This window comes from Dasypus novemcinctus, chromosome 10 (assembly GCF_030445035.2).
Source record: "Dasypus novemcinctus isolate mDasNov1 chromosome 10, mDasNov1.1.hap2, whole genome shotgun sequence".
In the NCBI taxonomy this organism is placed as follows: Eukaryota; Metazoa; Chordata; class Mammalia; order Cingulata; family Dasypodidae; genus Dasypus; species Dasypus novemcinctus.
The window spans coordinates 86,448,568-86,463,305 of NC_080682.1; the positions used below are offsets into that span (position 1 = coordinate 86,448,568).

Genomic DNA, 14,738 nt, shown 5'->3' on the forward strand with positions numbered 1-14,738 from the left:
AGATGTTCTTTCCATTATTGAGAGTGATGCGTTAAAGTCTCCTACTATTAATGTAGAACTCTCAGTTTCTCCCTTCAAATCTGTCAGTATTTGCTTCATATATTTAGGATTCTGCTTTATGTGCGTATGTATTTATAATTGTTACATCTTTTTGTTGAATTCTCCACTTTATCAGTATGTATGCCCATCTTTGTCTCTTGTAATAGTTTTTTTACATAGTCTATTTATCTGATACTAGTATAGCAACCCCAGCTGTCTTTGGTTACTGCTAGCATGGTATATATTTTTTCTATCCTCTCAATGTCACCTTACTAATATCTTTGACTTTAAGGTGAGTCTGTTGCAGACAGCATAGAGTTGGGTCATGCTTTTTATCCATTCTGCCAATCTTTGCCTTTTGACTGGAAGGTTAATCCACTTACATTGAAAGTCACCATGGATGATGCAGGGCTTTTTTTTTTGCCATTTGGCTCTTTAGTCTTTGCAAGTCTTAAACTTTTTGTCCCTCACTATGTTAAAGCCTACTTTTTAATTTATGTCTTTTTGTGTTGAACCATATTGAGTACCTTCTCATTTCTATCCAAATATATTTTTCATCTCTTTTCTCTATGGTTACCGTGGGGTTAAAATTTAACATCCTAAATATTTAACAATGTTAACAATAACAATAACAATAGCAAACACATATACTTGTCCCCTAACCCTCCATCCCCCCACCATTTTTTGTACTTGTTACCATTTATATCTTTCTACATTGTATATCTGAAAACCTAGATTTATCATTACTTTTTATGCATTTTCATGTTAGTACCTGTAGGAAATAAGAAATGGAGTTACATACCAAACAATACAATACAATAATACTGGCATTTATAATTACTCAGAGGGTTACCTTTATCACCTTTACCAGGTCTTTATTTCTTCATGCTGCTTTGAACCACTGTCTAGTGTTCTTTCCTTCAAGTCTGAAGAATTCCCTTTAGCATTGCTTGTAGGGCTGGTCTAGCTGTGATGTACTCTCTCAGCTCTTGTTTATCTAAGAATGACTGAATTTCTCCCTCATCTTTTTCTTTGTGTGTGTGTGTTTATTACTTTTGTGTTTTTTGTTGTTGTAGTTGTTTTGCTTGTTTTCATTTTTATTTTTTCCCTCATTTTTGAAATAAAGTCTTGCTGGGTTAAAATTCTTGGCTGGCAGTTGTTTTCCTTCAGCACTTTAAGCATTTCAACTGACTGCCTTCTTGCCTCCATTGCTTCTGATGATAAATTAGAACTTTATCTTATTAACTCCTTCATATTTAATAGGTTGCTTTTCTCTTGTAGCTTTCAAAACTCTCTCCTTGTCATATACTGTGTAATCAACATATGGCAGGGTGTATTTTTCTTCATGTTTACCCTGTTTGGTCTAGAATGTGCACCTTTTGCTTAGCTTCTTGGATGTGCATATTCACATCTTTTGCTAAGTTTTGGATATTTTCAGTCATTATTCTTTAATTCCTTTTACCCCTTTCTTTCTTTCTTCTCCTTCTGGTACTCTCATAATGCGTTTATTGGTGTGCTTGATGATATCCCATAGCTTTTTTCTGTATTTAAAAGCTGTATATCCTTTTAGTATTTCTTTTTTCTTTCTATTCCTTAATGTGATTGATTTCAAGTGAATTGTCTTCAAGTGCATTGATTCTTTCTTCTGCCAACTCCATTCTGCTCTTGAAACCCTCTTCGGCATTTTACATTTGTTATGTGGTCTTCAATTCTAGTAGTTCTATTTGGTTCCTTCTTAAAATTTCTCCTTACTTAGTCTCTCATATTGTTCATTCATTGTTTTCCTAATAGCCCATAGTTGTTTCTCTATACTTTCTCTCATCTCCTTCTGCATTCTTTTTAAAAATTTTTGTATTGAATTGTCTTTTTTTTTAAGATACATAGATCACAAAAAAATATAAGAGGTTCACTCATACCCCAGACCCACCCCCCACTCCTCCCACATCAAAAATTTCTTTCATCATTGTGGTGCATTCATTGCATTTGGTGAATACATTTTGCAGCACTGCTATAATGCATGGATTATAGTTTACATTGTAGTTTACACTCTCCCCAGTACATTCAGTGGGCTGTGGCAGGATATATAATGTCCAGGATCTGTCCTTGCAGTATCATTTAGGACAACTACAAGTCCCAAAAATGCTCCCACATCTCATCTCTTCTTCCCTCTCCCTGCCCTCAGCAACTACTGGGGCCACTTTCTCCAGATGAATGCTACAGCTTCTTCCATTAGTGAAATGCAAATCAAAACTACAATGAGATACCATCTTACTCCCTTAAGACTGGCAGTTATCAAAAACACAGAAGACTATAAGTGTTGGAGAGAATGTGAAGGAATGGAAACACTCATCCAATGCTGGTGGGAATGCAAAAGGATCCAGCCATTCTGGAGGACAGTTTGGTGGTTTCTCAAAAATCTAGCTATAGATTTGCCATTTGACCCAGCAATCCCACTGCTGGGTATATACCCAGAAGAACTGAAAGACAAGGACACAAATAGATACATAGACACCTATGTTCATGGTGACATTATTCACTGTTGCCAGAAGTTGGAATCAACCCCAATGCCCATCAACAGATGAATGGATAAACAAAATGTGGTATATACATACAATGGAATAATCCTTCTGCATTCTTAAGATCATTTTTAAAGGCATTGTTTGGGAAAACAATGAATTGACATTGTCTTTTAATGTCTTCTTCCTTATCCATGTCTACATAAAATACCATGACTTTAAAATGCTGTTTGACCTAAAGTAAGGGGGAAATGGAAAGGAGAAATGAGTTTATATGGCTACGAGTTTCTAAAAAAGAGTCTGGAGGCTGGCAGAAGGTTTGCCCTCATGCACAACTGAGCAGAGTCAGAGAGACAGATAAAGCAGATACAACCCCCAGATATTGGTTCCTTTGAGGGCTAAAGAGACCCATGGGAGTTATGGTCATGGCCGATGGGGTTAACTACCAGGGCAGATGGCCCCTCTTTGGAAATGGTGTTTATGTGTGATGAATCTGGACTCAGATGGGATCTCCCTTCATAAGACTTTCATGCTAATGTGCTGGAGGTGCAGTTAATGTTGGGGTTTAAGATATATTTAGGAGATTTGAATCTCTGGACTGACAATGTGATAGCCAGATCCTGAGCCTCAACAGACTCCAGCACCTACAATCTGATTTATTGGACTTACCACACTCAGCTAAGATGGAGGTGAAGAAGGACAACCACCACACCATGGAGCCTAGAGTGATTACAACTGAAAATGGGAGGATTGCATCCAGCATCCAGGTGGAATCTGAGCCTCCTCTTGACATAAAGGTGCAATGGACACAACCAATCCAGTGTCCACATAGAAGAGGTGGCATTGGATTGGGAAAAGTGGACATAATGGACAAAGGGTATGGGGAAAGGCAGGAAGAGATGAGAGGTGGAGGTGTCTTCGGGACATGGAGCTGCCCTGGATGGTGCTTCAGAGGTAATCACCGGACATTGTAAATCCTCACAGGGCCTACATGATGGAATAGAGGAGAGTATGGGCCATGATGTGAACCAATGTATATGAGGTGCAGAGGTGCCCAAAGATGTACTTACCAAATCCAATGGATGTGTCATGATGATGGGAACGAGTGTTGTTGGGGGGGGGGGAGAGGGGGGGTGGGGGGGTGGGGTTGAATGGGACCTCACATATATATTTTTAATGTAATATTATTACAAAGTCAATAAAAAATTAAAAAATTAATAAAAAAAAAAATGTCTTCTTCTTTGGTGTTTTCTGTATTTTTGTCCTTTTCCTTTGGATGGGCCATCATTTCCTCTTTCTTTGTTTGTCTTGTACTCTTTTGTTCCACACGTACATTTTAATATTTTAAAATGTTAACTGTGGGATTTATTACAGTGGTGTTTGTTTCCTTGTTTTGTTACCAGCAGGTGATAAGACAGAGATTTTTTTGAACTTCAGTGCTCCTTTCGGGATGGTCTGCCCATGGTGAATGTACTGTGAAAGGTTTCCCGTCTTACTGGATGTGTGTCTTTTCCTGGAACTTTGCTTATTAGTTATTTTGGAGTTCCTCTGTTTATAGGAGTTTGGTCTCCTGTTTCCCAAGGAACAAACCTTCTTCTAGGTATCTGAAGCTGGCAGGCCTTTGTTCCAGATGGTCCACCTTTGTAGTAATTTACATTCCTTTCATTGGCTTCCCTTGATTTTGCCTGGAGGGCAAATTCTGGGAGGAAGGTCACCCAGGGAAAACTTTCCCGGCCAAAATAGGGCCTGGAAGCCATGAAAGGGCTCCCATGTGCCCTGTTGAGGGGAGTCAGGAAGGATGCCAAAAATTTCTCTGACAGTTCCCCAAAGCTGAGCTTTCCTGCCCTGTCCAGCAAAGGTAGCCTTTCAGTTAACTTCCCCCCACAGCCCTGAGGAAGCCCCACATCATTAAATCTCCACCACCTGTCCAGGGACGGTTGAAAACAGTGGCTACCACCACCTTTGTCTGGATGAGTTTAAACTATAGTCACTCTCAGAGCCAGGATCTAGCAATTCAAATTTGCTAATTAAAAGCCATGGTCAGGAATTGGCTATGTCCACCCCCTTTTTCTTAAGGAAAAGGATTTTTATGTCCCTTTCTGTCACCAGCAGTTAGCCAGGGACTGGACCACGCAGCTGCCTGCCATGAGAGTGGGAATGGGCACTGCAAACCACCCCATGGAGAGAGCAATTTACAGTTTTTTACCATAATCAGCCTCCTTCCTCTTGCTCTTCCCTGCATGCTATACTGTGCTCTGCTGACCTCTGGATTTTCAGAATAGTTTCAGACAGTTCCTGCCTCATTAGTAGTTATTTTGGTGGAAGGACTGAATCTTAGAGCTTCCTACTCCACCATCTTTCCCAGTAGTTTTCTTTAAAAATAATTTTTTTTGTCAAGACATTAAAAACTCCCTTACTGTTGTTTTTAAATATGTAGGGAAAGAGGGAAAAAGGAAAAAATGATATGTATTTAATACACTGTAATTTAAAACATTAGAAACATTGAGAATTAAGATATTTTCTTTATAAAAGACTTATCAAGAGTAGTTTGAATATCCTTGCCTTCTTATTATTATATAACTTAAAATATATAGTGAACATCTTTTCTGTGCCTTAGCAAATAGTCATACTGCTTTCTAAGTTTGGATCAGCTCCCAACATTTATCCTTAATTCTTTTAATGTCAGAAAGTTCTTTCATGTGAAGTTTTTGCCAGCATCATTTTCTCTGGGACATCTTCACCTCTTCATCACAACCTCCTTCCTCACTTATGTTAATAAGTTCATCTTCACTAAGTTGCTTTGACTGCATAGCTAGATTTCCCTGAACAGTACAGTGTTAGTGCCAACATTCCCATGGTCAGCATTTCTTTTATAATTCCATTCACTTTTGACTTGAATCAATTCCAGCAATATTACTTTTCATTTCTTTGCTGCCCTTTCATTGTCATTGCCTAGTTCTCTCTTTTGGATATCAATTTTTATGAAAGTTGTGGTTTTATCACTGGGAGACATGGAGGCAACACAACTATATGCTTTGCTGTCAGTGCATGAACTGACTAGCAGATGCATAGTGGTTTGTTTTTGCACAGTTGTATTGATTGCACATGTTCTATAGTAATTACAGTTTTGTTGGACATGATGGTTATATGTTGAGATCACTCTTTTTAAAGCTTAATGATGATGACTTATAGGCTGTAAACATGTAATTTGTTATCTGTATCAAGATGGGCTAGATTATGCTGTGGTAACAAATGATCCCCAAATCTCAGTGCTCTCAGTACTTTCCATTGCAGACTGACTGGGAAGAGAGGGGAAAGGCACTGTTTCACTTTGTCCCCATTCAGGTACCCAGACAAAGTGATGCGTTTATCTTTGTGCTTCCATACTTGGCAGGAAAATGGGAACATTATGAATTGACATTGTCTCTTAATGCTTTCACCCAGAAGTGATACATACCATTTCCAATCACATTTCACTGGCAAAAGCAACCCACATTATCGGGTTTAATCCCAAAGGGGATAGAGAAGTGAATTTCTACTATGTGCCTAGAAAGAAGAAATGTTGAGTGGACAGAATTAATGATTTCTACATCCAAATAGTGAAAGAATCAAGCTGAGGCAAAGTTTTGGACACTAGCATTCCAGGATCCTGAATAACAGTGATTATACGATAAAGAAAGTTGGAGGTTAGGATAGAGCTGGGAAATTGTAATAGAGGTTCTGTGGCTCATAAGCATCAAGAAGGTGTTGTTGGTAGAGCTCTGGAGATCAGAACTCATTCAGACAAGAGCTCATTTAGCTGATTTTAACTCTTTTATAGTTGCTGTCTCTGAGACTACATCTGTGCTTTCCTTGAGTTTAAGTTGATAATGTCTTGTGGCATTCTAGGAGTATAAGGGAGTGGAGATGGATGCCTGCAACCAGGGTAAGGCACAGGAATGATGCTTGAAAAGTAATCTACTTAAGAGAACCACAAGGAATTAATTGCCTAATGTTCCTCATTTAGTTATTACCATTCCATACTTAATATATGCCTGTGTCCTTAATCATGAATATATTAAACTCAACAAATCCTCAACAGTGTTCTCAGATGTCTACCCTTAGAGTTCCCTATCTCATAGTTTTCTGTGTAACTGATGCTTAATGCAGCAATCCCAACCACATACAAAATTAATTTAAAATCACTCTAGCTCCACCCATACTTGAACTTCATTTTAATCTAAATGTGATCTATACTTTGTGTTCAAACTTTCTCTAACAGTCTGAGTTATGCACAAAAATATAGAAGGAATATATTGACTAGCAGGGGCCATTCAAGCTGAATTTATATATATTTTTAGCATATTAAATGGAGTATTATATTTGAGAAGTATATACTGAATATCCTATCATCAATTTTGGTATGATATAGTTATATCTTGACTGAGAACAGTACACTGAATCAGCTATAATTAAATGATCACATTATGCCTAAATTTTCTAGTTAGCTAAGGAATTTCAAATCAGACATCTGTATTCTTGGACATAGCACTTGACCAATCAGCAAAATTTGTGGTTTTTTTCCTAGACATTTTGATATTTTACAGGCTTGCCCTTAGTGTTGAGCCACTAGACTATGGGCAACTTCTTTTATTTTCTCAGTCTCCTTATCAGTTTTCTCAGAACAGCAGTAGAAGGGATTGGATTCTAGGGAATTGCCTTGTATGGTGTCATTTGTACAAGCATGCCACATTGTTCTTTCAAAACTGAATATTTCCCCTCTAAACTTTAACATATTATAGTGACTGTATTCAAGAGTTCTGAGCCATTGCAGTATAGGGAGTGTGATCCATAGGGCAAAAGATGTTTTGCTATTTATTCAATAATTGTAATTTTTCCGTGTGACTTATTACTACATTGGGGGAATGTATTACTAAAAAATGTAAGAATATTTTCAATTATCCAAACTGTTTATAACACCAAAAATTCATCATTAATATTAGGGCAATACACTTTCTTCAGCGAGACCAACCAATGTATTAGAAATGATGAAAGAATGGAAAAATTATTCAGGAAGTGATGAGGAAATCACGGCAAATCAAAAGAAGAGCACTTGGTCCAATCAAGAAAAGTGGAGAGATTACCAATCCAGTGGAAATGCCAATAAAGCTTCAGAAGAGGAAGCAAAACAGGTAGGAAAAACCAGCAAAACAAGTAGGAAGAACAATAGTTCACCTTCTCCAAATTGTAAAATACTCCCACAACATTTGGAACGTTTTTTGCAACTGTCTTTTTTGCCATTAGTTTGTAACGAAGGTTACCATGATTTAGTTATGTGGCCTACATGTTCAAGGTAAGTGATTATGTACAGCAGGAGTCTGCAAACTTTTCCTGTAAAGGAACAGGTATTTTAGGCTTTGTGGAGCACATAGTCTCTTTCACAACCACTTGACTCTGATGTTACAGCATGTTAGCAGCCATAAATAATAAACAAAAGCATGGCTGTGTTACAGTAAAAGATTATTTACAAAAACAGGTAGGTGGCCTGTGAGATTTGGTCCTTGGGCGATAGTTTGCTGACCCCTGATGTGATTTGCTTAGATTTAATGCAATGGAGTCCTTAGTCAATGTTATTGACTTATAATTAATATTATTATATTTTACCAGGCCAAACTGTTTGGAATAGTTTTATGTATTACTAAAAACAAGACATAACATTATTTGGTTATTTGTTTCCAATTTTATGATGACAAAAATTCTTCATATAGGATTATCATTTTACCTGATTAGACCCAAATACAGTTATTCTTTTCTGATGAATAGAGTAGAATTTTTATTAATCCTCAATTGTGGTCTACTAATTGGATATCCTGGCAAAGTTTACCCAACTCATTTTTTTCTTTTACAGCCATGTTCATGGAATTTTTTTTCTGTATGTGCTTTCTTTCCTGCTTGTCTTAAAGTCTAATGAATATATATTTTAGTTCTTCTTTAATAATTGAGCATTTTGCCAGTAGGGGCTATATTCACCTCAGGGCAGCCCAGAATTCTTGTGAAGAATTGCTATTTTTCAATTCTCAGAAACCTAGAGATAGGCAGAGTGGAGGTAAATCCTGAGCCAAACCCAGGAAGGAGCAGTATTATTGACCTATACCCTTCCATGCGAAGAATCCAGTGAGACACTTGTGGAAAGGGACAACCAATAGAATGATCTATTGGTTGATTTTGCTTTACTGCTTAGGAACTTCTTCATCTACTTGATAGCAAATGCCTAGAAAATAAGTTTAATATTTTATGATTTAGATATTTTGAAATAATCATTCTTTCACCATAATGTAAACATAAGCTTATTGAATTCCATTCTTCCTTTCTAGTGTATTAACAACTGCAATACCTAGCAGCTGTAGGTATTTCATATTCTTGTAAAAGTCCTATGTTCAAACCCATGTTTGAATTTCCTTATTGAACATTGTTTGAAGACTTTTCTGCTAATTGACTTTGTTTTTATACATACACATGTATGTATATACTCATACACATTCATTTATATACACGAACATATACATACACACACATCTATAGATACTTATATACATACACACATATACATGCACATATACCTATATACACATGCACACACACATTTTCTTTTATACTCTTACATCATATTTTGTCTCCCATCTCTTTTTCCATTGCTCTGTCACATCATTCTCCCCCCAAGTCACAAAGTGATGGAGCTTGCCGTTGTAGTCTCAGCTACTTTCAACTTGGGAACAAAAGGATTGGAATTTGGGCAGCTTGTGGATGCTAGAACGATAACCCCTGGGTTGAAATTTTAAAAACATAGATTACTACTCACCAACAGGAAAAACTTTTCCACAATCAGGACTCACCAGCAATGGAACAAGATTGGCCCTGAGTAGTAAATCCATTATCTCCCAATCATTGAAATTTACTCAAGCAGACTCTGGAAACCACTTATTATAAGTGCTATAACTGGAATTCCTGCAAAATTGGTAGGATTTACCCTAGCTGTCTTTTTTATTTAAAGCAAATCAATTTTATTGATACATATTAATAAAGCACACAATTCATCTAAAGTGTACAATCAGTGGTACCTGGCACAATCATATAGTTTTGCATCCATCACTTCAGTCATCATCAGAGCATCTTCATTTCAGAAACAATAAAAATACTAAAAAGCAGGCAACCAAATAAAAAAATTCTTCAGCTGTCAATCTCTGTTTTCCCTACTGTACATAGCTGCTATTTCTGGCTATTCTTGCACAATTATTTATTTATATATTAAGCAGTATATATTCACATACCATACTGTCTATCCAAAATGTATAATCAGTGGCTTTTAGTATTATCACAATGTCATGCATTCATCACCACCAAAAATTTTAGAACAACTTCATTATTCCAAAAAGAAAAACCCCACACCCCTTAGCATTCTTTCCCCAGCCCTACATAACCACTAATGTAATTTCATCTTTATAAGTTGATTTATATTTACATTTTATATAAATGGAATCATGCAATATGTAGTACTTTGTGTCTGGTTTCTTTCACTAAGCATAATGTGTTTTATCTGAAATTAACATTTTATAGTATTAACATACATTTGTTCAGCTTCAAAGAAAACCAGTTTTATATATACAATTTTACCTATATTCATATTTCACATGCTATTTTACTCTCTACAGTTCCATGTTACATTTTTTAGCTTCCCTTTTAGTAATATACCCGATCTTAGGCTTTCCCTTTAAACCACTTCATACCCACATAATAGTACTGCTAGATACAAACATTATGTGGGGCTTTCACCTTTACTATTCATTTGCAAAGATTAACACACATCCTTTTTATCAATTCTGTATAAGTCAAAAACAGCTTTCCATTCTCTAAACTCATCTATTTTCTGGTGACTCATATTCACGTTAACAACTCCATGAATTACACAATATATTTAGTTCATAGTGGCGCATTCATACAGTATTTGTCATTTTGTGTCTGGCTTGCTTCACTCAACTTAATGTCCTCCAGGTTCATCCATGTTGTCATATGCTTTATGACTTCATTTCTGCTTACAGCTGCATAATATTCCATTGTGTGAATACACCACAGTTCATCCTTTCATCAGCTGATAGACACCTGGATTGTTTCCAGCTTTTGCAATTATGTATAATGCTGCTGTGAACATCAGTGTACAGATGTCTGTTCATGTCACTGTTTTCAGTTTACCTGGGTATTTACCCAACAGTGTAATTGCTGTGTCACGAGGCGAATCTATGTTCAAATTCTTTAGGAAATACCAAACAGTCCTCCACAGTGGCTGTACCAAGCTACCTTCCCACCAACAGTGAATAAATACCCCTATCTCTTCACATCCTCTCCAACACTTATAGTTTTCTGATTTTTAATAGTGACCATTCTGATAGGTGTGAAATGGTATCTCATTGTAATTTTGATGTGTGTTTCCCTAATTGCTAGTGATGAACGTTTTTTCATGTGTTTTTGGGTGGTTTTTTTTTTGCCATTTGTATTTCTTTTTTGGACAAATCTATTCAAATCTTTTGTCCATTTTTTAATTGGGTCATTTGTAATTTTATTGTTGAGTTGTAGCATCTCTTTATATATCATGGATATTAAACCCTTATTGGACATGTGGTTTCCAAATAGTTTTCTCCCTTTGAGTAGCTGCCTTCTCATTAGGTGACTCCGGGAACCAATCCTGGGACCTTCTGGAGTGGGAGAGAGACAATCATTCTCTTGTACCACCTTACCTCCCCGATCTGCTGCATCTCTTATTATCTCTACTGAGTATCTCTTTTTGTTGCATCATCTTGCTGCATCAGCTGTCCTCATGGGCCAGCACTCCTGTACAGGGCAGCACTCTGTGTGGGCCAGCTTACCACATAGGCCAGCTTGCCTTCACCAGGAGGCCCTGGGTATAGAACCCTGGACCTCCTATATGGTAGGTGGAAGCCCAATTGCCTGAGCCACATCCGCTTCCCTCTCTAATGTTTTTTCTATCTCATCTATCATTTCTTTTATTCCCATGAGCTCTGTTGTTTTTTGTTCAGGTTTCAAATTATTCTTTGTGTTCACTCACTGTCTTCTTGATGTCCTCTTCTCTCTTTAGCCATATTGTCTTTCAACTCATCGGTTTTGGAAATCTGTATGAATCTCATTGATTAGTTATCTCAAATCCTGCACTCTTCTGGGGCTTTGATATATTCCCTTTCTTAGGCCATTTGTTCCATTTTCTTAATATGGCTTATAATTTTTTGCTGATGTTTAGGTATCTGATTAGGGTGGTGAGTTTACTCTGATGCTCTTCTCTCTCTTTTGTAGGGTTTTAATGGCAGGAGGCTTTGTGTTACTGCTGTTCTTTTGATTCTTGATTCAACCTATTCTGGGTGTTTAGGATTGTCCCTGTTAGTTGCTCAAATCTGGGTCTTGGACCCGGTAATGGGTTGCAGAACTGCTTCCCAGGGCCTTGGGGAGGGAGGCTGTAAGGTGGGGAAAAACTACTCATTTAATTTCTTCATGTGCACTTCTTTGGTCTGCTAGCACATGGCAAACGTTGGCAGCCCTCTCAGTTCAATGCCTGGTCAAAGTGTGTTTGCTACAACTCAGACCAGATCGGTGTGATATAGGTTCCTGCCTGGAGGCTAAGAGCCTCATAATTCAAACTTTCTCAGAGGCAGTTCTCCAACCTTCACGGGAAGCCCCCTCCCTTTTCCTGGGTAGGAAATAATTCCGCTCCCCTCTCCATCCTCAACAACAGTCCTGGTCAGTAGAGAGGGAGATTTGAAGGGTCAGATCTCTTTAGTCCCTTACTGGCATCCAAGGCAAACAACGGTGTGGCCCCTCTTGGCCTGAAAGGGCTCATGGGACACAGCAGACCAAATGTGTGGGTCAAAAGGTAAGTCAACCTTGGACTGTGTCCCTCTCTCCCCTTTCCTGGGGAGGTGGATCTTTGGGGCTCCCTTTGTCTGTAGTTGCTGGCCCCGAGGCCTAAGAATTGAAAAGTATCTGTAGGGTGTGGGAGGATGCCAGCATTTGCAACTGTGGCTTTTAACTCACTATTTTGCTGTTGCGATTCTTTCCCTTTGCCCCTTTCTCCTCTGGCTGGTGACCAGCCTTCCCCTGGTGTCCAAAATCCTAGCAGATTTTTTCTAGGCCATTTCTGCCTGTCCTTTAGCTACTTTTCTGGGAGAGAAGAGAGTCTCATGTCTTTCTAGTTCACCATCATCCTGGAAGTCCCCTAGATGTTTTTTAAGAACTTTGCTATGCTTAGGTTTTGGCTTTGGTATCTTAGGAATAATACCTTACCTTGTTTGGGAATTTTTCTGAAAAGTTGCCCATTGATAGAAACATACAGAAAATTAACTTCTCATGCATTTACCTTATTAAGTTTTTTCATGAAATTTTTTTTAGATTTATTTTTATTTATTTATTTCTCTCCCCTCCCCCCCACCCCAGTTGTCTGTTCTCTGTGTCTATTTGCTGTGTGTTCTTCTTTGTCCACTTCTGTTGTTGTCAGCAGCACAGGAATCTGTGTTTCTTTTTGTGGCGTCTTCTTGTTGTGTCAGCTCTCCGTGTGTGCGGCGCCATTCCTGGGCAGGCTGAACTTTGTTTCACGCTGGGCGGCTCTCCTTACGGGGCACACTCCTTGCATGTGGGGCTCCCCTACGTGGGGGACACCCCTACATGGCACGGCACTCCTTGCGCACATCAGCACTGCGCATGGACCAGCTCCACACAGGTCAAGGAGGCCCGAGGTTTGAACCGCGGACCTCCCATGTGGTAGACGGATGCCCTATCCACTGGGCCAAGTCTGCGTCCCTTCATGAATTTTTACAAATAAAATTTTTGTTAATTATACTGAAGTTTATTTTATACTAAGAAATTACTTCTCCTCTTTGAAATCTTCATTAATAGTAAATAGGTACACTATAAAATTCTGAAGTGATTACTTGTAGTAATGTTGACTGTTTATTCTTGGGTCCACCTAGGATTCATATATTAATGAATATTTTTAAGAGTAAAATATTAATTTTAATTTATTTATTAAAATTATTTTATGAGTATTGAAATATTTCCCATGGGAAAAATTTTGTTAAACTAGATTTGTATGGACAATTTGATGTGATCATATAATTTACACCTACTAAACAAAAGAAAGATATATCATTCTTTTTCCAATATTTGAAGTTTTTTGCTTTAATTTAAATGAAAATCTCCCAGCAGTTCCTGCTTTCCATTTTATCATTGTTCTCTCTTCTGGAAAAATCTCATAAATCCATCTAGAGCTCCTGATTTTGTATTTCTCACAAGCCAGGGGAATCACACTTTTTAGGTAAGTGGCAGAGCTCATAGAAAACTAGCAGAGAGAATAAGTGAAGATTTATTTTAAAAAACAAATTTAAAAAACTACTCAAACTAAGCACCTTCTTCTTTCCCTGAGTAACAGAATATTTCCTTAACATTCCCTGAAATGCCTTGGACATCATGGAAAAATGTAGTCTGCATTTCCTCATTTTCATGTTTGGACTAAGGTATTACTCTATACTTTTTCAAACTTGTTTCCAAATAATTGGCATAAATAAATAATAATAATTGCCTATGTCCTTTTAAAATTTCTCCCGTTGAGCCTATTTTAAGTAATGCTTCTTGAGAATAGATGTATTCTCTTGTGTATATCTTCTTTTTTACATGCTGTATTAGTCAACCAAAGGGGTGCTAATGCAAAATACCAGAAATCAGTTGGTTTCTATAAAGGGTATTTATTTGGGGTAACTTACAGTTACCAGGCCCTAAAGTATAAGTTACTTTGGTCACCAAAGTCTTATTTCAATGTCTTGGAGCAAGATGGCTGCTGACATCTGCCAGCGTTCAGGCTTCCTGAGTTCCTCTCTTCCCAGGGCTCATTTCTCTTTGGGCTCAGCTGCTCTGCTTTCTCCACAAGGCCAGCTGTAGAATATTAGGTGAACTGCTCTGTCTCTCTCCCCAAGGCCTCTGCCTGTGTTTAATGGAGACTTCTCTTCCTCATATATCTGCTTCTCTGTGTGTTTACTTCCCATTCTCCAGAATAAAATTTCCAACTTCCCCTCTCTGCAGTGTGGTTTCTCTGTGTGTCAGCGTACTACTGACATGGCCCAGTCAAGCCCCAATCATTATTTAATCAAGTAA

The 14,738-nt window shown here is 37.8% G+C and overlaps 1 protein-coding gene across 4 annotated transcripts in view; it reads left to right on the plus strand.

Moving 5' to 3' along the window:
• Positions 1 to 14,738, plus strand: part of STK33 (serine/threonine kinase 33) — a 240,177-nt gene that overhangs the window by 201,728 nt on the left and 23,711 nt on the right. For 3 of the 4 annotated variants that reach the window (XM_058305788.1, XM_058305786.1, XM_071218215.1), the window contains one exon: positions 7,538 to 7,726. In XM_058305788.1, coding sequence (XP_058161771.1) covers positions 7,538 to 7,726 — 189 coding nt within the window. Of the gene's footprint in view, positions 1 to 7,537; positions 7,727 to 14,738 lie in introns of those variants that run through there. The other variant, XM_058305789.1, reaches the window with a different exon arrangement.